At 39.8% G+C, this 25,913-nt stretch overlaps 2 protein-coding genes and 1 non-coding gene across 3 annotated transcripts in view; 2 read left to right on the forward strand and 1 right to left on the reverse strand.

Moving 5' to 3' along the window:
• Nucleotides 1-24,848, forward strand: Sec5 (exocyst complex component secretory 5). The gene is made up of 17 exons (XM_089733352.1): nt 1-393; nt 1,151-1,303; nt 1,589-1,781; nt 2,484-2,595; nt 3,025-3,184; nt 4,287-4,501; nt 6,238-6,353; nt 7,257-7,393; nt 10,782-10,957; nt 12,044-12,211; nt 14,286-14,438; nt 16,585-16,764; nt 17,835-18,010; nt 19,259-19,490; nt 21,649-21,836; nt 23,089-23,148; nt 23,725-24,848. The coding sequence occupies exons 1-17, from the start codon at nt 285-287 to the stop codon at nt 23,807-23,809; spliced, it is 2,613 nt and encodes an 870-aa protein (XP_089589478.1). The 5' UTR covers nt 1-284; the 3' UTR covers nt 23,810-24,848.
• On the forward strand, nt 20,810-20,948 carry LOC114250364 (U4 spliceosomal RNA). The gene has a single exon (XR_003625048.1). It is a non-coding gene; the product is annotated as a U4 spliceosomal RNA (small nuclear RNA).
• LOC114250355 (ATP-binding cassette sub-family C member 4) overlaps nt 24,288-25,913 on the reverse strand; it is a 20,642-nt gene continuing 19,016 nt past the window's right edge. Inside the window, exon 28 of the mRNA XM_089732840.1 lies at nt 24,288-24,889. Within this exon, the coding sequence (XP_089588966.1) occupies nt 24,866-24,889 (24 nt within the window). The 3' untranslated portion in view covers nt 24,288-24,865. The remainder of the gene's footprint in view (nt 24,890-25,913) is intronic.

The following is a 25,913-nucleotide window of genomic DNA, read 5'->3' on the forward strand; positions in this document are numbered from 1 at the left end:
CATATATTAAGTGTATAATCTATGACTCTGTCTAATAATGTCGAGATCTGTAATTTCCTTGTGAAATGATATAAAAAAATCGTAAAAAAAGTAAGTTTAATGTCAAATGTCAATTGGTGTAAATATTTAAAGTTTAGAATTTGTAAGTAGGAATGCGGTTTAAAAACTGCGTGAATGTTTATTTTGGTTCTATCTAAATGTTATAATACGTTAAAAAAATAGTTGATGTTCATTTGAAATAACGTACCCAGTTTCCCTTTACACCGAATTTTGACTACATTGCGATGGGTCCACCCCCCGTAGTAACGGGGATATCTCCAAAAGAGGGTCCTCCTGGAACGAGAGTCACAATACGTGGAGAATTTCTTGGCACTAGTGCTATAGATCTAATCGGTAAGTAATTTAATAAAATCGAGACTCAGTACGATGGGTTTGCGTTTGTCATGATGAGCCATATAGCGGGGACACGCAAGGTTGTACGTCATTAAGATCAGATAGTGGACTGGCGCTAAGACTGCCGAATAACTATTCAGAATCCCTTAGACAGGCACTTGTTTAAAGCTTACTTTCAACCTCCATAGATACTTATAGGACATGACTTACCTACTTGAAACTTGTTTGCGGGCTACAACGACTATCGATGTTACCGACAAAATCACAGTGCCGAAAAACTTCATTCTCTGTTTTGCAACTCATGTAACATTCCAGTAAAACGGGGGTTGCAGTGTCAGGCACCACTGTGCAGACTATGCATAGGGGATTCGCAGTGTACATTGTGGCGGTACCCATCACAATTTGCAAGATATTTGACAGATGCTTGAATCTTGCTTACATTTTCAAGATATTCTTGTATATATACAAGTTCCCAACAACAACATTCGGACTGTTGTTTTACTGAGCAATATCACCTGCTAGGTAGAAGATCTTCCTTTTGTTGTTATCCTACATACATAAGATAAATATGCTTGTTAAAAGAAACATTCTCAGTTAGGGAGCCTACTAGTTGCACCAACATTTCTAGTTGCACCTTTTTTTAGTTTTATTTGAGGGTTTTGAATTTGTCTCTCTTTGTCACCAAGACCCATTCAATCTTATTTTCATACACTATTATTCAGTTAGTGTAATTAGATGTGTTTATCATTTATTTTAGGTCTTAAAATATGCGGTTGTGACTGTCTGCTATCAGCCGAATGGAAAAGTAAGAATAAAGTAGTTGCACGCTCAGGACCATGCAAAGGACTTGGAGATATTACTGTCACCACCCGTTCTGGAGGAGAGGGTACATCCACAGTTCAGTTCCGAGGTAATAAGTGACTTCTTGTATCAAATACAAATAGTTGTTCTTAAAACTAGAAAGAAATAAAAAGTCAATTACCAATCAACAAATTCATCCTTGTTACTTGAATTGGCAAACCAGTGCATTTTAATAAGTTATTTAGTAACCATGAAGTCATTGGCAGGCATTGTATCTGTACATTGATATTGCCAATATCAATGAGGTGATAGCAATGCTTTATGATCAGGTATACTATAGGTGTAATAACTTTTGATGGTATTAAAAACATTAATTTGGGAATTACTTCTTCAGGTTACCATGAATCAATCGGTCCTGTAAAAGAAAGTGCAGTGTGGGTAGAGGAAGCAGCGCCACCATCTCTGCCATGGGGTAGGCGGCCCATGTCTCCAACAACCTACACTCCACCTGACCCTCTGGGTTTGTCAACCGAAGGGGAAGACTGCAAATTTCCTGAAGAAGAACTACATGAGATGTTTCCCGATGGGTAAATGATTTTCTGATTAAAAAGATTTTAGGGACAAAGAGTTAATTTGAGTTAGTTAAAATAATAAGAATTTTTCATTCTTGGAATTAAATTTGTTTTAAAGTTGTATAATACTATAATGCAATGAGTATTTGAGAACCATTCTGGAAAGCAAAAGAAAAGTATTACACCTGATGGATATCAACACAATAAAATATAAGAAAAATACAATATTGTACTTATTCTTTTTGCATTATACCTAAGATATATAAATACAAAATAAGCTGCTTAAATACTCTTTAATCTATTATTTACACTGTATCATCAACACTCAAGTCATAACTCTTGTCACTATTAAAATACATAAAAATCTAGTTCAAGTGTGGTATCACCGTTTTCTTCTCTTATCTTTTCTTCTTTGCGACATGGGATGTGTAATCCAAGTGCTATCTTCTTTCTTTTTTTGTTGTCGGGCATATTGTAAGCTGCATGAACACCAGATAACTCTGTACTGCTAATTTCTGTCTTTAAGTAAATATGCATACAGGTTTGAAGGGCTGTTATACAGTATAATTTAGTATTAAAGACTTCAAACTCTTTTTTAAAGTGCCCGATGAGTTTGTCTATATTATGTATACCAGTACAAATTGTGTAACAACAACAATTGTACAACAACAATAATTGTACAACAACATTTAATAGTTAAAATGAAATTATTTACAGATCAGGTAAATTGTCAGAAGAAAATTTTCAACCTGGATGGTATTTATTGGAGCATCACAGCAACACTTCTTTTGAAGACTTAAAAGCCGGAATGGTGTTCTTGCAGCGAAAGGTGAATTTATATAAAAACTTGAACTTTCTTACAACAACAAAACTGACAATAAAAAGGTAGAATAGCAATATACACTTATAACATAATTTTGTTCCTTAATTATGAATGTTGTTCAATCAAAATATGAACATTAGAGTTGTATTGTAATATTGTAATGGTAACACCTAAGTTCTAAGTTCTTAATTTTATGTTTGGCGCTTGGCAACACTCTCTTTCGTTCCAGCCTTTTACACCCGTGCATGGCAAGTTGTAATTTAAATTAATAAAATCAGAATAAACGCAAATATTCAATATACGAGCATGTATTTTATTTATACAGATGTCATTCGTAAACACAATTATAGAAATAAAATGCTTCCTATAAGAGGATTGAATCACAGCTTAAATTAATTTTAAAACAGTTCCAAATCGAAATGGTTTAATTTGTAGGTAGAAGGTCAGAAAGAAGGACAATTGAGCTTCCTAAAAGCGAACACTGGTGCTGTCATGGATCAACTCGACAGGCTGGTTCTACTTAAGAACATGTATGAAGAAGATCAGAGAAAGAATGGCAAAGAACCGTTACAAAGTCTTGAAACAGCTATTGAAGGTAAGTCTACTGGTGGTAGCACCTCTTGTTCACTGGTGGTAGGACCTTTTGAGAGTCCGCGCGGGCAGGTACCACCACCCCCCCCTATTTCTGCCGTGAAGCAGTAATGCGTTTCGGCTTGAAGGGCGGGGCAGCCGTTGTAACTATACTTGAGACCTTAGAACTTATATCTCAACCTGGGTGGCGCATTTACGTCGTAGATGTCTATGGGCTCCAGTAACTACTTAACATCAGGTGGGCTGTGAGATCGTCCACCCATCTAAGCAATAAAAAATAAAAAAAAGTCTGCTGATCAATGTTAGGAGGTTGTGTAAGGGAACTCTAAATTCTCAGTGTTCAGTGTTCTCAATCAGTATAATGTCTGTCTGATGCTTCAATTTGGAGCATGTAGTTGCTTCCTACGGACATAGGTGGATTGAGACGTGTTGTGCAAGTTTGCAACATGCCTCTACAATTTTTTGTCAAATTGTATAGTAGTATGAACTAATATGTCAATAGCAACAAGAATGCAATTGTTTCTTCAAAAAAATTCATTGAAAAAGTCTCCGCCAAAAAAAATAGACATGTTACTGAGATTTTATTTCATCCCATCATATCCCATCCCAGTTCATTTAATTTCATCTCAACTTATTAAAGTTTGAAATTAATGAACTTTATCTCATTTCGCTTTATATTATAACAGAACTAGCTTTTGTCCGCGACTCCGTCCGCGTGGAATAGTTACTTTGGCATAACCCTAAATTTTACCCCTCACTGCATTTACGTAGAAAGTGAAAATATTTTTGAATTATAGAATGTTAAGGAGCTATTTAAATCCCTATTTTGAAACATTCTTTATTGGTGCCTTACCGTGATGTTATAACCTATAGCCTTCCTCAATAAATGGGCTATCTAACACTGAAATAATTTTTCAAATCGGACCAGTAGTTCCTGATATTAGCGCGTCCAAACAAACAAACTCTTCAGCTTTATAATATTAGTATAAATATGAGAAAAAAATATATAAACACGGCTGAAAGGTCCCGTTACCAGGCCACAAAAAAAACTAGTCTTTTTATTTGATTTTATATTGGTGGTGTATATTCTACTCTATATTTTTCAGATTCGATTAAACTGGCCGATTCGTTGTTCTCGGAGATATTGTCGCGCAAAGAGAACGCGGACAAAACGCGCGAGGCGCTCTCGTTGCTCACTCGCCACAAGTTCCTCTTCCAGCTGCCGTCCTCCATAGACCAGAACATACGCAAGAAGGAATACGACCTGGTCGTTAATGACTACAACAGAGTCAAGAATCTGTTCGGGAATACAGATGTGAAGGTATATTATCGATATAAACGTTTTTAATTTGAATATTATTATTTTCTAACTGATGTTCTGCTAATCGAAATTCGACACGTAAAGACTGATTGATTTTTGCTTTTATTTTGCCAAATGTCAAACAAAAACTTTTATTTTTATATTTTTGCTAATTTAAATAAAGATATTCGATATGTTTCAAAAATAGTTCTGCAGGTGGAAACATAAAGAAAAAAAAGATTAACATTATTAAAGTTAAGAGTTTTTAGACAAACGTAGATCCGATTGTATTTTACTAGTGCCGACACTGTGGGAATTGCGTATATTAGATTCTGCATATGTTAAAGAAGTACATTACTGTCATTACGGCTCCAAATATCTTTTCTTTTGATTGCCATTGTAGGCAGATTAGCATAAACCCATCTGGTATTGAGTAGTCAAAGTCGCTCATGATCATCTGCAGTGCCGAGGGTACAGCCAGCCGCTGTCTCGCGTTGAGGACTCCCCTCAGAGTCCAGTTGCGCTCGGAAAACATCGTGCAGCGGATTTTATACTAAATTCGATGGATGCGTGGCATAAAAGATCTCCGGAAACGTACTGTGGGTGATAGGCACAGGCGCAGTGGTGATAGGGTGGTGTGGATGGTATCTACTTCGGTTGAAGTGAAAATAATTCCTCAGAGCACTTCTCAAGATGTATATGTCATACCCGATCCTGTGGACCGAATGGTAAACAGTCGACGTCGCCCTAAACACGTCATTACGAATCCTGCCGATCCATTAACGGTGCTTTTAGGTACCTCAAGCACCGTTAATGGTCGCCGCCCTCGCCGAACCCGTCGCCGTCCTCGCCGAACCCGTCGCCGTCCTCGCCGAACCCGTCGCCGTCCTCGCCGAACCCGTCGCTTGCGACGAAGGGCTTGGCGAGTGAATTAACTCATAGACACAGCCCACTGAGTTTCTCGCCGGGCCTTCTCAGTGGGTCGCGTTTCCGGTGGTAGATTCTGCGAAGCACTGCTCTTACTATGGCCAGTGTTAGCAACACTCCCGGTTAGAGCTCTGTGAGCTCCCATAGACGTCAAAGAGAAGCTGAAATAGCCTCTTAAGGCTATCAGCATAGGTAGGGAAAAAAAGTATATGTTAGAGTAAAGTGACTGTGACATAAGGGCTGTCGGTGATGTTTGTATGCCGCTTGGCTACAGAAAACCAAAACAGTGTTTGAAAATATTTAAGATTTTTATCGTAATTAAAAAAAAATACTAATATTGTACTTATGAAATAGCTATTAGAAGGGAAAAGGGAATGTTTTTTCTTCCTTTAATTAAAAAATTCGATCTTTTGACGAATATGTAATTAACGGTATCTTACTGCGGAGTTTTAAGAAACTAATGCTCTGTGATTGAACGAATGTGAATAATTGAAGGTCAGTTTTACGGCAACCATTAACAGCAGTGGATAAACGATTGTGACTTCGACTTCATAATATCTCAAGGCGGGTGGCAAAGGTCGCGCCGTAACGGGTGTGAGCTCCGATATTCACTTGTAGGGTATACAGTCGGTGGAAGACCTTCCCTTCGTCGTAAAACCTCATACACACTTAATACCAGATGGACCGCGAGGCCCTTCGAAATAGCAAAAAGAACTCATATACAAATTATTATTGGTAAAACTACGATTATTTTTTTGTTAATAACATAATAGTAAACTGGCCTTTGTACTAATTTCCGATTTTCTAAAAAAATAAATAAAAAATTACAGCTCTTCCAAAAAATATTATCCGAAATCGATAAAAAAATTGAAGATTTGAAAGAGAAATTGTTTGTCAGAATGAAGACCATGCCCATCAATGTCCAGGAACAAATGAAATATATCAGGTGAGAAACGACTGATTATTGTTATCGAATCTTTGTTGCTTCGATCGTTTAGACATCTCATTGCCGGACGAATGTCTCGGTTCGTTATGCACGACTCGTTTGATGATATTCCGTCATGAGCCCTGTACTTAGAGAGCCACTGCGTTCATCTTCTTTTCAATCATCGTGATGCCGCCTTTTATCCGGCTTTGGAATGATCCTCCCTTCTTCGAACGAGGTCAGCAGAGAGCACTCTGCCCATAAATGCAAGTTTAAAACTTCGTTGATGTTTAAATTGAGGCCGTTAGCGTAAAAGTGACCGAAGCTTGCCATAGTTAGAATGTTAATAATGAAGTATGAATTTATATTTATATACTTCGTAGCCAAAAATAATGTTTACAAAGCCATTTCGTATCTATGTGTGAAACTAGGGATAAACCTTTTTTTGCAACAAAATTTATTATGTTTTAAATAAATTGCAATATATAAAGCACGAATATGAAAAATTGTGGGTTAGACCACTTTTACGCTGACGGCCTCAATTAGAAGTCCTCAGACGTGAATATTGTTTTTTCAATTGCCTGCAAAATGTGACATGCTATTTAGCCGTCGCGTTTTTTATTTATTTATTGCCTAGATGGGTGGACGATCTCAGCCCACCTGATTTTTGGTGGTTACCGGTTCCCATACACATCTACAACGCAAATTCTGCCACCCACCTTGAGAGACGAGTTCTAATGTCTCAGTATATAATTAGTTACAACGGCTGCCTCACCCTTCAAACCGAAACGCATTACTGCTTTACGCCAGAAATAGGCAGGATGGTGGCACCTACCCGTGCGGTCTCACAAGCTGCCCTAGTATCACTAAAAGCGTTGCTCGGCGCCCCTCTGTTATCATCGTAATTCTGTTGGTCGGTTTCAGGTTGTTAATAAGTTTGAAATGGGAAGAGGACGCGGCGTGGGTAGCTATAACCGCTCGCAAGGAGTACCTGATGAGTCTCCTGAATAAAGTCAAAGATCATTTCAAACAAAAAGAAGAACAAGACAATAACGAGAAAGGTATGATATTATTTAGAGTAGTTATTTTTTGCAATTACCTCCATGTGATACTCTTCACGCGTGGATAGCTTCAGAGGTCGACGTTTGAAGGTGGGATGGATAAATATTTTTCCTCGCGATGTGTTTTATACAACCTAAACTTCGATCAATAATACTACTAGATTCGCGATTAGCGCTTCAAAAACGGCCCGAAAAATAAGACCACAAATTTATTTGTGGTCTTATTTCAAATTAGTATGGTCCAATCATAGCCAACACTAAGACGTCAAAACGCTGCAATGCGCGTTCAAAAACTGAGTAAAAAACCACCGTAACACCAAGGTTTTGGAAGGAATATCTTTTTTTGGTAAATTTATATTATTAAGTGTTTTTCATAAAATAATAAACACAATTATATTGTAAATAAAACACAATTTACGAATATTGTAATTGTTTGGCCAATGTTTGCAACAAGACACCAACTATTGTAACAAACATCACCAATTCTTGAACAGGGAATGCATAGAGTAGTTTTGTTATTTTATAATGTTATTTTTGTTTGTAGATTTCCTAGTAGCCCTTTGTCGCTGTGCACAATGTATATATATTGTCGCGAAAGAAAGAGGAGAAGAAATATACAACTCTTATAAAAATTCTAGAATTGTTCAATGGTGGTGGCAAATCAATGCAAAAAAGTATTAAAAAAACTTTATATGTATGTGTAAATATTTTAAGCGTATATGCTGAAAAGGATTTGTTTTCTGGGGGAAACGAACACAGCCATAAAATAAGCCTAAATTAAACTGATTATAGAAAAATTCATTGATATAAGATTACATTATATTTGTAAAAAAGAAACCGCTCATATAAAAATGACTTCTAAAAGACAGCTTTATAACAAACTGAATCTGTTTAAAGGTAATTAAACCTACATTATTGCTTTAATTACTTCTGTATAAAGAATACGTGGAAAACATGTTTCGTGTTTCCTTTCATATTTTTTTTACTTTATTCAATTTTATTTTTTATCACCTATTTGTTGTAATAGCGGCAATGTAAAATATTATCTACTACTTTTTTGAATCGGTCAAAAATAGTTGCGATCATACAAAACAAACCTAAAACAAATATGTATATTCTGCAACTCTATGTCTTTCAATACTTACTGTGTTCTGAGCATTGAAATGTAATACCAAGAACTACATCTAGTTCCACAATACAATAAGCACGAAATTTTAAACAAATATTTTTAACCTTATAAATTAGGCTTTAAGTATCATTTTAGAATAAATATTTTTGCACTGATGTCTTTTTATGTTCAAGTGACATTTTAAATTTATTCCATAATATTCTTTTTCTGACGAAAGGACCTAAATACATATATTTTGCAATGGTAATTAAACTTTATGTTTAAGTATTAAGGTTTATAATAAACTGAAGTCGTTAACATTATTAAACTTTTTTCTAAGAAATGAAGATGTTTTCGTGTCTGCAAACGTGGCCACTGGAGCGTCTTATTTTTTTTCCTGATCTTTAATCTAGTACTATTATTGATCGAAGAACCTAAACATCATATTGTTCTTTTATTAATTAGTCTAAATTGTATTTTGTAGTTTTTTTTTTATAACAGGAGCCTTATAATAAATTTATATATAATTATTGGTGGTCGGACCTCTTGTGAGTCCGCGCGGGTGGGTACCACCACCTTGCCTATTTCTGCCGTGAAGCAGTAATGCGTTTCGGTTTGAAGGATGGGGCAGCCATTGTAACTATACTTGAGACCTTAGAACTTATATCTCAAGGCGGGTGGCGCATTTACGTTGTGGATGTCTATGGGCTCCAGTAACCACTTAACATCTGGTGGGCTGTGAGCTCGTCCACCCATCTAAGCAATAAAAAAATTTATAAAAAAAACATATATAATAGACGCCCGATGTATTCGTATCGAGCTATTCGGTTACGTAGGTATTCAAATGTCGTAGATAGTATTGATCTTGCTAGTAGATGGACGTACTTATTGACGGACAAAGTTACACAAATCACTCCCACAGTGAAGGAATAATGTCTTGCAAAAAATATGTAAATATGCGTAATTATTGGTGGTAGAGTGTATTCCTGTCTATTACACACAAAGTAGTCACGCTTTTCTGGTTTGAAAGACGAATCCACTGAGTTTCTCGCCGGATCTTCTCAGTGGGTCACGATTCCCAACTAGTGGTAGATTGAAGCACTACTCTTACTAGGGCAGATGTTAGCGAAATCTCTTACGTGAGCTCGCCAACAATCAATGTGAAATTAGAATGGCCACTCGCGCCTACCGGTATTTATGTGATATAGTTATGATGATTACCTCATCTTTCAAGGTAGGCGGCATGTTCATCTATGAACTCCGGCAGCCGCTGAGCCCGATCACTCATCTGGTGCAATAAACAAACTTTTAGGCCGTAGTGTCATCCGGCACTGAGGAGTGCCACTATCGCAGCCGCAAAGCATTCGTGTGTTCTAGTCTCAAGACTGATTCGCAGCTACTGCCGTAAAGCATTCGTGTGTTCTAGTCTCAAGACTGATTCGCAGCTACTGCCGTAAAGCATTCGTGTGTTCTAGTCTCAAGACTGATTCGCAGCTACTGCCGTAAAGCATTCGTGTGTTCTAGTCTCAAGACTGATTCGCAGCTACTGCCGTAAAGCATTTATGTGTTCTAGTCTCAAGACTGATTCGCAGCTACTGCCGTAAAGCATTCGTGTGTTCTAGTCTCAAGACTGATTCGCAGCTACTGCCGTAAAGCATTCGTGTGTTCTAGTCTCAAGACTGATTCGCAGCTACTGCCGTAAAGCATTCGTGTGTTCTAGTCTCAAGACTGATTCGCAGCTACTGCCGTAAAGCATTCGTGTGTTCTAGTCTCAAGACTGATTCGCAGCTACTGCCGTAAAGCATTCATGTGTTCTAGTCTCAAGACTCGTAGCTACTGCCGCAAAGCATTTATGTGTTCTAGTCTCAAGACTGATTGATTGATTGATTGATTGATTCATCCGACCGATTTCGGTCATGGCGACCACTTTGACTCCTATCCGTCGATTTGAAGCTCGTGCGCTCGAAGATGGCTTATATAGGTAGCCTATCTTCCCGGCAAAACTCCTTTCGCATTGAGGGCACGTAAGCACGCCGTTCTTATAATTATAGGCTATGGCAGCAGGAGGGCGGGCCTTTAACTGGTCGCGTTTCTAAACAAGGTCAGCTTTACGCTGATCCTCGAACTCGCGTACTTGGCTGTTAACCATCCTGCGCCATTCTGGCCGCTGTGCCGCCAAGCGCTTCCACTGAGATGGCTCTATGAGACTAATCATATTACAACTAGAATGTAAGGAGACTTCCGTCTCAAGATGCACGTTGAGTTAGTATGGGGTCGCAGGGAAGCGGCACAAGTCCCGCGAGGAGGGCGAGGCGGAGCGTCGCTCGGCGTGGTGCGGAGCGGCGTGCGCGGCGCTGTCGGCGGAGCTGGCGGCGCTGTGGGCGCTGGCGCGCGCTTACTTCGCCGCCGAGCTCGCCGGGCAGCCGGCCTTATCCGAGCGACACGCGCAGTTCAAGGTATTTATTAATACGTTTTTATTAGCTTCAGACGTATGTATGTTAAACTGCCTATTCTTGCCTATTTCTGCCGTGAAGCAGCAATGCGTTTTGGTTTGAAGGGTAGGGCAGCCGTTGTAACTAACTATACTGAGACCTTAGAACTTATATCTCAAGGTGGGTGGTGCATTTACGTTGTAGATGTCTATGGGCTTCAGTAACCACTTAACACCAGGTGGGCTGTGAGCTCGTCCACCCATCTAAGCAATAAAAATTAAAAAAATGTTAGTATGTATTTTTGTAACGGAATCTTTGAACATGATTTTGACCCCCTTCAAAACGTCGGATTAACTAGAAATTTGTTATACTTATTAAGGACCGATGACAATTCAATATTAAAAAGTATAATTGAAAAAAATATATGAAAAAATTTAAAATCAAGTAAACAAGGAAATATAAATAATAGCTTAAAAAAACTAACAAAATACGCTTTTATATATAAATTTATTATAATAAATTTTAATAAATTTGAATTAAAAATAGTGTAAGAAAAAATGATTTTATTGTAAAAAAAAGCGTGGGGTGCATGGTATCAGTAGCTATAAATATTTTATGAACAGATATGAGTAGAAGGGTTATTTTGATAATATCCTGAGAAGCACCATTTTTTCTTACACTATTTTTTAAACTATTATTTATACTTAACATAGCCGGTCGTCATATATTTAATACTTATTATAATTTTTTATCTTTTTATAGATATTACTTGATTAATTATATAAAGATTTGATTTCACTGATGCTTACTTGTTAATTCGGTAGGCAGCGGCTTGGTTCTGCCCCTAGCATTGCTGAAGTCCATGTGTGACGGTAATCACACACCACCAGGTTGGCCATATGCTCATCTGCCTACAAGGGCAATAAAAAAAAATCCTTTGACCACAGCAGAGAATGGCAACTTAACTGTCTGTCTGTCTTTGCACAAATATATCAGCTTATTTTTTTCTAATATTAACATTGGCTTCTGTTATTTGATGTTAATGTTGCAATCGTCTCAAACCCCAATTTGCACATTTAAATTACTCATTTTTTTTTAAACATTTTCCAGGAAATGATAATAGCTGGTGTCGAATTATTTTCGGAGCATATGCGCGCCTGTCTGCTGTCGGGCGGCGGCGTCACGTCCGCGGACGCGGCGCGGGCCCGTCTCGTTGCCAATCTGCGGCACCTCAGGGAGGCGTACGAGTCTCTGCTGAAATTGGATCTGCCCTCACAGGTACCTACAGCTCGAGCTTCTCAAGTCACAAATCGTCTTCTCGCATTAAAACTGTATAATCTCAAAACTTACTAATTCTACAGGAGAGTGTTTTAAAGGTTTAACATGTAATATCTTTAATATTAATCATCTTTGCAACATTTACTTTTTATTTTTTACCAGTTACATTATCTATCTTTTAAATTACGATAAAATGATTTATTAATTTTGTTACTAGTAGTCAAAACGTAGGTAAACTAAAAAAAAAAAAAACTAAACTACGCTCTTTTGACAGTATTTATCGGAAAAATACTGGTGATACCAATTGTTTACGCATATTAACTCAATTTAGAATATTTTTGGAAATTGTACACTTTTAATGCGAAAAGGCGAAATGTTTTTTTTTTTATGATTGAAGTGTTACTGGTGGCCCGGAGGCCTTTCCAGTTTCACCAGGACAGGTGGGCAAGCAAGGCTCGGCTAGGAGGAGTGGGATTTGCTAACAGCTGCCCGAGCGCCTCCGAAGAAGACCTAACAACTCAAGAGTGGCTGCTTCGCGAATGAATCTACTACCGAATCGGAATCGCGACCCGCTGAGAATATCCGGCGAGAAACTCAGCGGGCTGATGCGTGGGTTAGGGTCATAAGTGTTGTACCAATGAAAGTCCTTTAAACTTTACGTACTGTAGATTGGAGGGAATCGGGACGCTTTCCAATTCTAACACAAATTTTCAGCGGCTTTTCTTAGAGTAATACCAATAAAATTGAGATTAAAACAGTTCCGGACGTTAATTTTTTTATATAAGATGCATTATTATACATAGTTCATTGAAAAATATAGACAAACATTTAAAAACTAGCTTGACCTGATTCACCTTGGCTTTCGGTGTGAATCGGGTCACGTATGGGGACAATAGAGTTTTTCGATAGGGCTGACACTGATTAGTTGTTAGGTAGGTACTTACCTTTAGTTGATTAACTTTTCAATATTTTTAATCAGTTACAAAACTCCGATGACTAAATTAAACTATTTAATATTTATAAACACTAAATAAAAGCCCTTTTCAATTCAACAAATTCAAATCTCACAAAAGCATTGTGACAACCCAGATTTGACCCTATTCTACCGCTAGCCCCTATTCCCTCCTACCTAGGTGCCTGAACATTAGATATGTGCGTAATAGCGGTGTTACATTTTGAATATCAACATTTTAATGGTGGTAGGCTTGTGAGTCCGCACGGGTAGGCACCACCACCCTGCCTATATACAGCCGTTGTAACTATACTCAGACCTTAGAATTCATAATTTAAGGTGGGTGGCGGCATTTACGTTATAGATGTCTATGGGCTCCGGTAACCCCTTAACAACAGGTGGGCTGTGAACTCGTCCACCAGCCAAAGCAATAAAAAAGGTGGTAGCAGAAACTATACAAAATGAAATCTGATGATAATACGATTTGGGATTTCTGTATGGAAATCATGGAAATACGAGAACATGTACTCTGTCAATGCAATGTACATCTTAGGCAATGTTTGGAAGGAAAAAATTGTAATGACATATAATGTATGTCTGATAGTTATGTGTTAGATTTTTAAGTTACTAACATAGATTATAAGTAATTCTTACTAACAAAATGTTATGGTTTTTTTTCTCTAAAAAAATTGAAATCACTACATAGTATAAAACAAAGTCGCTTTCTCTGTCCCTATATCCTTATGTATGCTTAAATCTTTAAAACTACGCAACGGATTTTGATACGTTTTTTTTTGGATAGAGATTTGGATTGTGGAGTTGGATAGAGTGATTGAAGAGGAAGGTTTATATGTATAATAACATCCATTAAATAGTGGACAAATCAATAATAAATTACAGTTTCCGAAGCGAAGCGAGGGCGGGTCGCTAGTAAAGTATAAAAAAATGTGTGTCCAGACAAACGGTTCTGATGCGAGCCATGGTTGGGAATAAAGAGTAAAGATCCTCAAGGGTCGGAGTTATAGGGCCAACATCTGTCCAGTCCTTAAAATAGTGTGGTAAGATATGATTATCCGTTTCATTATGATTAAATAATTGTAATCGGGGTTTATTTAATTACAGCCACTGAGCATAGTGGAGCGCGTGATATACGACTACCGCGTGCACGGCATGGTCGTGTTCCTCCAGCGAGCTCTCAAGAGGGTCAAAGGTCTCGCTGACAAGGAAACATGGAAGATCGAAGAGTTCACGGAATATGGAGCCATCACTAAACTGGTTAGGAGTTATGAAATTTGGATTTTTAATATATTTTTTTATTGTTTAAATGGGTGAACGAGCTCACAGCCCACCTGTTGTTAAGTGGTTACTGAAGCCCATAGACAACTACAATGTAAATGCGCCACCCACCTTGAGATATAAGTTCTAAGTTCTCAGTATAGTGACAACGGCTGCCCCGCACTTAAAAACCGAAACGCATTACTGCTTCACGGCGGAAATAGGCGGGGTGGTGGTACCTACCCGCGCGGACTCACCATAGGTCCTACCACCAGTAAAGTAGTAATAGTTTGTCTTGACTACCGATATCTTTGCTCCAAGCATGGAGACGGCATTTACGCTGTTGCGTCTGTGTGCTTCAGTAACCGCTACGTACTAGGTGATCTGTAAGTTCGTCTGTGTCTCTTTACACTAACAAGAAAAAAAATCTTAAGAAACTTGAGAGAAACTCGTGCAAGATTATTCTAGTTTCTTTATGTTATGTTTTTATATTATTACAATATGATACAATAGGCTTTTATGTAATGACTTAACGATCGAAATTCAAGATCTTGCATGGAAAATATGGGTTATGTTTATAATAATAAAATAATTTGTTTAATATGAATTAAAAAAAACGCTATATCAAAGTGTAATCTTATTTGGGGTGAGCTGCGCCGTCTGGTTGCAGTCTTGACCGCGGTAACTCCTTACCTCATCTGGGTTCTGACCTCGGAGGGGATCGGACGCTTGGGCGAAGAGTACAGGGGATTCGTTTAGTGGGTAGGGTCTTGAATATATTCTTGGGCCTGCGGTTTCGCTGTCGCGAATCAGTACCACACGTGCACCCCCTAGGTGTGGGGACCTCGGAGGAAGTTCAGTCCGAAAAAAAAAGGTGTAATGTTATTACATCGACATTTTTAACGACACCTGTCCTGGTCTCAAAAACAAACTGGTATCTGTGGCGGGTAGCCATCATTCAACGCAAGATAATTGACAGATGCCTGAATCTCGCTTACGACATTTTCAAGATAAAACGCATATATACAAGTTCCGAACAACAACATTCGGACCGTCGGTCTACCGAGCAATATCACCCGCTCGGTGGAAGATCTTTCCTTTCGTCGTAAGCCTACCCAAACTAGTGACCTGCGACGAGATGTGAACACGCAACCTTCTGATTCATCATCAGCGCATCAAGAACTTCGGCTACCACAATCCCCGCATTCTCGCAGATAAAAGCACGTCATTGACAGTCGTCCCACAGCAAGCCAGCATCGCAGCCTCAACAGGACCATCGCAGCCGACTCATCGCGCTTCCTGGTCCTACGGCACGCAACTTCACTGCCTCATCACGCCGCTACAGTTCATCGCAGCCCACGACCGGATCATCAACGCTTGGGGTCACACATCTCCGGCGTGGCAGCTCTGCATCACATGGACTACGCACGACACGCACGCAACATTCAAGCTCAGTCTCGACTCACCGCAGACTTCGAGCAGCACTGGCGACAATCACGCAGCATTCAGCTCAGTTTCGACTCACTGCAAACTTCGAGCAGCACTGGCGACACGCACGCAGCATTCAAGCTCAGCCTCGACTCACCGCAGGCTTCGAGCAGCACTGGCCCTTGCAAGCTAATCTCAGCACGGACAACGCTAACTAAATGACACGACCTCCAGTCTCAGAGGGGAGTGATGTGGCGGGTAGCCATCATTCAACGCAAGATAATTGACAGATGCCTGAATCTCGCTTACGACATTTTCAAGATAAAACGCATATATACAAGTTCCGAACAATAACATTAGGACCGTCGGTCTACCGAGCAATATCACCAGCTCGGTGGAAGATATCTTCCCTTTGTCGTATATCTTCCCAAAGTATCCAAGTTCCTTTGTTTATAATTGATGAGAGAACGTTAAGTAGTTAACTCTTGTTTTCATGTTCTCTTACATTTTTTTTTAATGTCGTACTGTTAACATTTCAATTTAACCTATTTTTGTGTTATATTGTTTGTTATAAGAGATACCGGTACTTAATTTTATACTTATTAATTTTAAGCTTGAATGTTTTGTGTGTATTGCTGTTGGTGTGTCTAAATAAATAAATAAATAAATACAACGACTGTAGAAGCGAAGCTGTTTCACCCCGTTGTGTAATTTCCAGCCTCATCTATTGGAGACTTACGTGAAGGAGGCGCTGTCGGATATTCACAAGTGCGTGTGGTGCGGCGGGCGGCGTGAGAGTGCGGCGCTGGACGCGGGCCCGCTGCACGAGCACACGCGGCACGTGCTGCACGCCTACACCAGGGTGCTCGACGCGCTCGCCAACGATCACTCGGGACAGGTACGACAGTTCTGAAGAGGAATCATTCCCTGTGGTTGCGCTGGTTTAAAACTGTTACTTTTTGGTTTCGGAAAATAGCAACATTTAATTTGGTTTTGCAAATCCTGTCCCATCCCTCGCCCGCACTTTACCTACCGACGAATGCGAGCGAGATCGTGTGGCGACATCGAGTCGCGAAGAAATGTAATGGCTGAACTACCGCGCGCGCGCTTCGTGGCTCTGTTGTAATATATACGTAAATAAGTGAAATTGTTGGTGTTTCTCATCGCGTAGCGGTACGAGCCTGCAGTAAGGACTACATAAGGCATTGTGCATCCTTCCTTTACCGCAGAGCTGCCGCTTCTTATCGTTTCTTTCCGCAGTCTGTGTCCTTCATTTGCAACGACCAAATTTCGAAAATTTTGCTATATCTCGTAGTTATCGCTTATTTCGCGTCTGCACCCTGTGTGACAAAATACCGTCAGATTTGAATAGGCGATAACTTTGAAATCAATAACGCGTCAACCGAAACTGATTTTACAAATAATAAATTATGGTCGTACGCGTTCGTTCACGTAGTTCGCTTTGCGTGCTCGTGCACACACACGTTATAGGGTTGCGTACATTATAGTTTCGTTTCGTTAGGCAGCGGCTTGGTTCTTCCATTGGCATTGCTGAAGTCCATGGGCGACGGTAACCACTCACCATCAGGTGGGCTGTTTGCTCGTCTACCTACAAGCACAATAAAAAAAAAAAGGTTCACTGTAACCTTAAAATTCGAAGGAAACTTCACTCTGACATGTACTCACAAAATGTACACCAACTACTGAACAAAATATTTAATTTTTAGTTCATTGAATGTAATTTTTTTAAACTTCAATATACTTTATTTAGAATTCGATTTTGTTACATTATATTGTAAATGTCAATAATAAACACGAGATTGACTCGATGAAAATATCATGTTATTGAAATGTTAGAAATTTTATTATGTTAATGAATAATTAAAACTTTTATTTATGAAAATTCAATAATCTGTTTTAATGCTGTATTTAATGAAAAGCTGAGTGTATGTACTTGACTCGAACCAGGACTTCAACAACACGAGCTTGTCGGTGGCGTTGGACCAGCGGCTGGAGGAGACGGCGGCGAGCGGCGCGGCGGCGGACGAGGGCGGCAGCTGGCAGCGGCGCCTGCTCGTGGCGGCCGTCAACGCGCGCTACACCAGGCGCGTCACGCTCGCCAACATCGCGGCGGCCTTTGACGAGTTAGTACTTTAGTACCTCTTGCCGAAAGCCGCACATCGCACACCGGACGCCAGAGCCCATTGATAATACCCCCGATCATCATCACCCACAGACACGGCCCACTGAGTTTCCCGCCGGATCTTCCCAGTGGGTCGCGTTTCCGATCCGGTGGTAGATTCTAGCGGTAGGCAGCGGCTTAGCTCTGCCTCTGGCATTGCTGAAGTCCATGGGCGACGGTAACCACTAACCATCAGGTGGGCCGTATGCTCGTCTGCCTAAAAAGGCAATAAAAAAAAAGCACTCAGTGTTAGCAACACTCCCAGCTTGAGCCCCGTGAGCTCACCTACCAGTTAAGCTTACGCTGAAATAGCCTTACAAGGCTATCAGCTTCAGTAGGAATAAAAATAAAAATAAACTGATACTGAACTGAACTGGGACTAAATACCATAATACAAAGGTGGATTAAGGCATACTGCTTTCGCCAACCCTATGCCAACTGCATGCCAAGCGTGGACATTACGGATAACGTACTTCGCCCCTCCCTCAACATGGCTGTCTGTAAATCAGAGTGTACCATAGATTGGGGGGAATCGGGATCCTTTCGAAATCCAACACAAATTTTCAATGGTTTTTCTAACACCAATAAAATTGAGATTAAAATAATTCCGGAGGCTTAAAATTTTACATATTTTATATACGATGCGTTATTTTACATAGTTCATTACAAAAAATACACAAAAACTGAAAAAAATAGCTTGACCCGATTCACCTTGGCTTTGGGGTGAATCAGGTTACATAAGGGGACAATAGAGTTTTTCGAAACAAAACTTTGATGACTAAATTAAACTATTTAATATTTTTAAACATAAAAGTCATTTTCAGTTCAACAAAGTTAAATCTAACAACTCAAAAAAAGTATTGTGACTTCCCAGATTTGTCCCTATTCTAACTCTAGTCTTTATTCCCTCCAATCTACTGTATGTAATTTACAGTAATACATGTTGTAAAACATGTTTCATCATTTTCTGAGCTCAGAGAAAATGTAATAGATCTAACACCTAATTTAGCGCAAATTGACGTATTTCTCGAAGATTTTAGTTAATTAGCTCTTTGGTAGAGAGCAAATTCGTTTTTCATTGTAAACTAAAAGCTATTTGGCAGTAAACGCTGGGTAGGCTACAGCTTAGTCTGCCTGCAATAGTTATAAAGGCATTAAATTAAAAAAAAAAGCCATTTAAAAAAAGATTATCGGCAATATTAATTTTCAGATGCACATTCCCGCAGCCCACGCAAGCACTAAAATCGGCCGAGGAATCGTTGAGTTCTCTAGAAGCGTCCATAGCGGAAACTTACCTAGAGCACAAGGGCGACCCCCTGGTGGGCACCATCGAGCCCAGCATGTACATGGGGAGGCACAAGGTGGCCTCCGCGGAGCTCGTCGACGACGCGCGCCCTTATGTCTACGAGATCATTAACAACCTAATAGCCGTACACGCTGAGGTCAGTACATCATCATCATCATCATTTAGGACTTACAGCCCAGGGTGGGCCTTAGCCTGGTCCAGTATGTCTCTCCAGACTGCTCTGTTCAAGGCTTTCTCCTTCCAGTTCCTGACACCCATAACTTTGAGGTCGCGCTCCACGCCATCTAACCATCGGAGTTTGAGTTTGCCGCGACTTCTGCGGCCCTCTGGTTTCCCATAGAGCGGATGCTTCGGCATTCTGGTATTCTCCATTCGAACCACGTGTCCTACCCATCGTAGGCGTCCAATTTTTATAGTTGTTATGATATTAGGATCTTTGTAAATATCATACAACTCTTGGTTATAGCGCGTCCTCCATATCTCGTTTTCCTGCACAGCACCGAATATCCGTCTTATACATTTTAAGGGCATCACTGGTAGTAGGACGTCTTTGGAGACCGCACGGGTAGGCACCACCACCCTGCCTGTTTCTGCCGTGAAGCAGTAAAGCGTTTCGGTTTGAATGGTGGGGCAGCCATTGTACCGTAAAAACTGAGATCTTATAATTCAATAACACCAGGTGGGTCGCGAGCTCGACCAACATCTAAGCGCCAAAAAAAGTCTACGGCAATTAAATTTATATAAGGTGATACATTGATTGATAAATTGATATAAGGTGATTTGATATAAGGTGTACGAATCACGTGCCTATCTTTTCTGGTCTGGCGCTTGGGAACTGTTGCGGAAGTTGAAGTAAATCCCATCATCTGTGTTATCTTCTTAAAAAAAAACGCGAGTTTAGACCGTAAAAATAGTTTTAATTGGTTTCACGACTCGCGACAACCGAAGATTTATTGTGTTAGCTAATCTATAAAACCACTCATAGCTTACATTTTTGACTAACATTTCCAATACACCCTGAGTGTAGGTCCAATTGAGATGATGTTTTGACCCGTTGCCACTTCTGTGCAGCTTACTTGTATAGTACTATCATCGTAGAGCAGGTGGCGTGCGAGTCTATTGGTATACCGGACTTCAGTTATATCCGATATCGAAATGGTCTAACATTTTGTTATGTTACTATTAAAACCGATAATTTTTATCTCGCCTTTTAAAAGTAATAACTGTAGTAGAAAAATAAGGTAAATAAAAATACACCGAATTACTTTTACTATTTTATTACTTCGTAACATTCCAAATGATAATAAAAAAAGATTATGATGTATAAAACGTAACGCTTAGAAACTGAAAAAGTTTAACATTGTCGTCAATAGATGGCGTTGCTCGAAATCTGAATCTCGCTATCGTTTTATCCGTTTGAAACGTACATAATGCTGTCTCTTAGTAAAGTCGGCTAACTTTGCGCAGAGGCAATATCGTAACCAATGAGGTTAATCCGAGGTGCGATTATTGCTAGTTGAAAACTTTACCAATACCCCGCCTTGTGGACGTGAAACACCGTCCGCTATGGCAATTTTTGGAAGGCCGTTAAGGCCACCGTAATTCATGCATTTAGTACTATAGTAGAATTTGGTCCGTTCAGTTTGGGACCGTTTGGGTCATAAAATAAAGGCTTGAGTGAAATAATATATCTTTCATTATTGTCATGTAATCGTTTTTGAAAGACAGCTGGTTCGCAAATAGTGTACTTTCGCATCGTTAAGCGATTATCGGGGAGTGGACTCTGAGCGGTCCCCCCACCGTGGTTCGTGAGGAATATCGAGCTACACGCTACACGACGACCTTGACCTCTAATCAACCCGGAAACGCATGAAGTCAGCCTCAGACCGCCGCCGCTAACTGCTCCCCGAATCCTGATTACGCAGGAGCCAGTCCCCATCGTCACCCTAGACACGTGCTTACAGACCAACAGATCCAATAATCCTTGCATTAGACGCTTTAACACTGGGTGCACGCTTAGGGACCTGAACATCAGTCAACAGAGTTTCTCGCCGGATCTTCTCAACGGGTCGCGATCGATGCGGTAGTAGATTCATTCGCGAAGCAGCTACTTTTGAGTTGTTAAATCTCCCTTGGAGGCGCTCGGGTAGATGTTAGCAAATCCCACCCCTCCTTGGTGAGCTCTTGCTCGCCCACCTGTCCTTATGGAACTGGAAAGGCCTCCGGGCCACCAGTATTCACACAATTATAAAAAAGGCTGGTCCACCCGTCTTATGTATAATAACGATCGTCAGACGGACAGCGTGTGTGGCGCGTCGGCGGGGCGCTACGTGCGCGACATCTGCGAGACTGTGTGCGAGGAGGTGGCGCGGCTGGCGGCGTGCGCTCCCCCCGCGCTGCCCCGCCCCGCCGCCTTCCGCGCCACGCTCGAGTACACGCTGCTCTCCGTCGCCATCAGGGACCATCTCACCAGGAAGGCAGAGTCAGCTAACTACTTTCATTTGTTTCTTTATTAGCGATGCGAACTATACCCGATTCTGTAGACCGAATGGTAAACAGTCGACGTCGCCCTAAACACGTCATTTCGGATCCTCTCGATCTACTAACGTTGCTTTTAAGTACCTCAAGCACCGATCATCTTTCGCGTCGAACCCTTCGCTTACAACGAAGGGTTCGGCGAGTAAATTAACCCACAGACACAGCCCACTGAGTTTCTCGCTGCATCTTCTCAGTGGGTAGTGTTTTTGATCCGGTGGTAGATTCTGCGAAGCGCTGCTCTGGCTAGGGCTAGTGTTAGCAACGTCACAGCTTAGAGCCCCGCGAGCTCACTACTCTTCAGGTTACGCGGGCATAATCTTCTAAGTTTACCAGCATAGGTAGGAAAAAAAAGGACGCATTGGACTCATGTCAATATCACTAACTTGAGGAAGCTCGAATTCCCAATTTTCCGGACGCGGTCAGGAAATAATATCTCGACAGATCCTCTGGTCTCCATAATTTTATCTATGAATTGCCAGCTCGAAATGAAATGGAACCGGGCTCATAGTACACAGTACGAATGTCCCTTCAAATACCAAGAGTGTTTAGAAAAAGTCGGCCAGAAATAAACGCTGCTTAGTACATTAGATCAAGTCGGATACCGTATACGCTTATTTATTATTTTGTCTTATTTAAGTACACTTGTACTATGTTTTTTAGTTTAATCATTTACTGGTGGTAGAACCTGTTGTGAGTCCGCGCGGGTAGGTACCACCACCCTGCCTATTTCTGCCGTGAAGCAGTAATGCGTTTCGGTTTGAAGGGTGGGGCAGCCGTTGTAACTATACTGAGACCTTAGAACTTATATCTCCAGGTGGGTGGCGTATTTACGTTGTAGATGTCTATGAGCTCCAGTAACCACTTAACAATGGGTGGGCTGTGAGTTCGTCCACTCATCTAAGCAATAAAAAAATAAATTCAAAGATTTTACATTAAACATTTTCGTATAGACATCAAATTGGAAAACTGAAATCATGATTGTTCGACCTTACGTCTTTAATCTTCAGAATTAGGATGCTCGACCACAAAGTTGACTATTTTAAAAAGGTGGTTTGAAATCACATTTGAACCGAACGATAATTCTTAAGGCTAAAATATGTATATTATAAATCGTTGACAAACAATTTCAGTTATAAGAAACATTATGTTTTATTGTGTGAAATATTTAATTTCAATAATTGTCTTCTCGGTTGCAGAAATTACTTAAAGGAAGCTCTAGCTGCCGTGCCGCCGCTTGAACTTGAAGAAGATAAAATGTGAGTAAATTCACATTGATCAGATTCACATTACGCAGTGGCCACTTCGATAAAGCGGCACGAGACGAGAACCCTCTCATCGTGGTCGCCGGTAACTACATTCCCGATCCTGCGGAAAGAATGGAAAGCAGTCGACGTCGCCCCAAACACGTCATTTCGGATCCTCCCGATCCACTAACGGTGCTTTTAGGTACCTCAAGCATCGGTCACCATTCTCGTCGAACCCGTCGCTTGCGACGAAGGGCTCGACGAGTAAATTAACCCTCAGACACAGCACACTGAGTTTCTCGCCGGATCTTCTCAGTGGGTCGCGTTTGCGATCTGGTGGTAGATTCTGCGAAGCACGGCCCTTGCTAGGGTTCATGTTAGCAACGTCGTCAGGTTTGAGTCCCGCGAGCTCACCTACTAGTTAAGGTTACGTTGATATAGCCGCTCAAGGCTATCAGCTATCAGCTAGCTTAGGTGGAAAAAAAAAACGCAATGGACAGAATTTCATGGCGGGCGTAGTTTCTGTAGGAACTATTTATTTATTATATTTTAACTATATCACTCACCGTAGCACTTCTTGCGTTACAGACGTATGAAAAATATTGTAGAGGATTTCAAGAAACGAATGGCACTTCAGCTGGCGAGTTTGAATTGTAACACGGAGACAGTTTAATTTACGAATTCACTTCAGTATTATCAAAGAATTCATTTTGAATGACAGTCATATTAAATGGCCTTTGAATAGAATTAAAGTGGACACATAGCGAATATGTTTATTTTATTTACACTTGTTTTATTTTAATTTAGAAAATAATTATTTGATTCATAAATGCACAAAAAGAAACAGGGGTGGACAGACGTTTCTCTTCAGAATGTAGCAAATCTTACGAGGGTGGAATTATTTGAACAGAAACCACAGACTTATAAAATTATTTAAATATTCTTCTTCTTCTCAGTCGTGTCACTCTTGACAGAGTGGTCGTGATCGTCATGTAGTGTTGAAAGGGGCAGACTTGATGCGTCTCACGATATAATTAAAATATATAATTTAAATATTACAGTGTATCAAAACTTTGTGAGTCGCAGTTTTTGCTTCTAACGCGTGTAATCTCTGTTCTATCTGTAATCTGGAAAACTTTTGCTAAAAAAGGTTTTTTTTTCGAAAGACTGAAATTCTTTAATTATATCAAATCGATATGATAAAAAACAATATCAAATATTTTAACCATCGTTAGCATTGATAATAAAATTTATTAAAATAATTAAGACTCACTTCGCCCCTGGGCCTCGAAGCCACGTAACACCAGACTGTCACGGAATTTGGTAGCCGATATATGAAAAAAAATCATTAAAGTCCGGCCGTTGACAGAATGCGCTCGTGATTAAACGATGTAATTTTGAAGTAGCATTAAATTAACTTTTATTTATTTATTTGCCCTAATAATATATAATTATGATTAATAAGTAAAAGATTATGGCAATTTAAAATAAATATCATAATCATTCGCTAAATTACAAGTTAAATCTTTCATTCTTTGACCTACCGCTACCATACCGTGTCGATACACGAAATGTGAATGAAAATTAACTTTTTTTTTAAATGTATTTGTTTATTCATATATTTAAAATCAAAGGAACACTAAGTAAAGTATTTTATTATTGTTTCTATAACATAATATTATTCATAATAAACGATTATATTGTTATCCAAATCAATTTGTTTTTATTTCTAAATCTTGCTCTTCTTGTAGTTCTGAAAGTGAATAAGAATTCTATTCTATATCCTATTAAAGTGAATAAGAATTCGTAAAGTAATATTATTGCAATAACAAAACTGCTTTAACGCTATTGCCAATATCTTGAACAATGTCAATACATACTACATACTGCCAGTCGCACCTCTGCTTGATTGAATAGACTTTTAATTTTATTTTTTTATTGCCGTATTGGCAGACGTGCATACGGCCCACCTGATGGTGAGTGGTTACCGTCGCTCATGGACGTCAGCAATGCCAGGGGCAGAGCCAAGCCGCTGTCTACCGTTTAATACTCTCCACAAGCCTCGTTTGAAGAAGGACAGGTCATAGCGCTCGGGAAACACCGTGGAGCTCATTCCATAGCCGGATGGTACGTGGCAAAAAAGATCTCTTGAAACGCACTGTGGATGACCGCAGTGGCTCCAGGTAGTATGGATGAACTCTACTCCGGTGGCGGGCGGTGCGATGGTAAAAACGAGATGTCGGTATCATCTCTGTTACGTAGCGAGCGCACTTCATGTTACGTACGTACCTACTTAAGATATTCAGAGTAACTAATCTAAGAACACGTTTAAACCGACAGCTTTGTATTTAAGTGGTACTCTAATGTTTTTGTTGTACCAAATATTTCACAGCTTTCATTGTAGACGTCATAAATATTTTGTACCTAACACCAAACTGTTTCGAGGAGTTAAAGGCTATTTGGTTTAAGCGACATTTTTTACAACTCAACAGGAGAACCATTTAAAATTTGAAAAAAATATAACAAACAAACTTCTTCAGCCATTTCAATGTGGCCAACTTAAATGAAGTTCAATTACAAAGATAGAACTGTTGATGCTGATACTTAATAAAACGCACCTTTAATTATAAAGATAAATGTCGCGTATTAGGTGAAATGTCGCTTAAACCAAATAGCCTTTCACCCCTCGAGTTAAAAACAGCATCGAATTTATTAGTAAAATGACGTAGCAATTAATATTTCAAAAGTGGAGACCAGGAATTGTGGACTTGTAGAGT

This window comes from Bombyx mandarina, chromosome 15 (genome assembly GCF_030267445.1).
Source record: "Bombyx mandarina strain Sakado chromosome 15, ASM3026744v2".
NCBI classification, from domain to species: domain Eukaryota; kingdom Metazoa; phylum Arthropoda; class Insecta; order Lepidoptera; family Bombycidae; genus Bombyx; species Bombyx mandarina.